At 44.2% G+C, this 1,140-nt stretch overlaps 1 protein-coding gene across 1 annotated transcript; it reads right to left on the bottom strand.

Annotated features, from left to right (window-relative positions):
- Nucleotides 1–459: 459 nt before the first annotated feature.
- Nucleotides 460–673, bottom strand: PPTG_24733 (hypothetical protein; the record flags this gene model as incomplete). The annotated part of the gene is made up of 2 exons (XM_008918378.1): nt 460–475; nt 558–673. The coding sequence occupies 2 exons, from the start codon at nt 671–673 to the stop codon at nt 460–462; spliced, it is 132 nt and encodes a 43-aa protein (XP_008916626.1).
- Between the last annotated feature and the right edge of the window lie 467 nt (nt 674–1,140).

Below are 1,140 nucleotides of genomic sequence, written 5' to 3'. Positions count from 1 at the left end.
CATGAACGGAGTGCGCCACACGTGCAAGTTGCGAATATATCCTTATAGGGCTGTGTGTACTTCGTAAAAGAACCAGTACCAGGATAATTCTAACAGTACTTAATTATACGTATGGGCCAACCTTCACGGAAAAATATATATCCAGTAGGTTAGTGTATATAAGAAAGCAACTAGAGGGAATTTGGGCTGGTAGTGCTGAGTAAAATCACTATATGATATAGTATATCGTCTGCGTCTAACACTGAAAACATTTTTCTTTTGATTAATGCTTGCCTAACCAGCGATGCGAAACATCCAGAAAGCCGTGATATATTTCGTTCCCGTAAAAATCACAGTACTCATCGAATTACTTTCTCCATTTCTCGCCGATTTTTGCAATCAAGGAATATTTTGAAAGATGCAGAATCTTGGTCCGGAACCTTCCATCAGACTTGTTCTACTTGTAAGCTGAGTGTTAGCTCAGTTCGGCTTTTCGCTGGCAACCGCGGTAGCCACTCCACCCTCGAAGGGACCCCTCTGCTGCTGCGGCTCCGAACTGCCGAACTCAAATTATCTACCTTTTATCAACCAGTACGAACAGGAGCATGACCGATTGAGCACGATATGCACCCTCAATACGATGTGCCAATCGAGGAGGAAAGCGACGTGAAATGGCATATCCATGGATATGCATGGACGCTAAACCATCGAATTGGTGTAGCTTTGCGTTAATAGTCGTATTACTGCCTAGTACGTAAATCAATATAGCGCTGTAGTACGAAAGTGGGATCGCTTCCGGATCAGTTAATGGATTGAAAACGACAACTATTATTGTACCTTTCTGCCAAAACGCCCTCAGTTTTATGGTCCTACGTAGGAGTGTGGCCCTTCCGGAAGACCTCCTATCTGATCGGGTGCTTCCGACTAAAATTTAGCCTAACCCTTTGACGAAAAAAAAAGACGATGCCAATCAAAGAAACGGGGTGTTGCTTTACATACTCGCGAACAATTTGTTGCACTTCAATCGGCAATTTAGATGACCGCTCATTCTATGGGGTGTCGTCGACATTTCCTGTTGTCTTGAAGAGATGGTACCATCTCCGAAGGCTTCTGGCCGAGACGCCCAGTACACCGGCAACTACGCTGATCTCAATATTGTAG

Source organism: Phytophthora parasitica (assembly GCF_000247585.1).
Source record: "Phytophthora parasitica INRA-310 unplaced genomic scaffold supercont2.195, whole genome shotgun sequence".
Lineage (NCBI taxonomy): Eukaryota > Oomycota > Peronosporomycetes > Peronosporales > Peronosporaceae > Phytophthora > Phytophthora nicotianae.
Note: the sequence above shows the minus strand (reverse complement) of the source record. Positions and strands in the feature narration are given on the sequence as shown.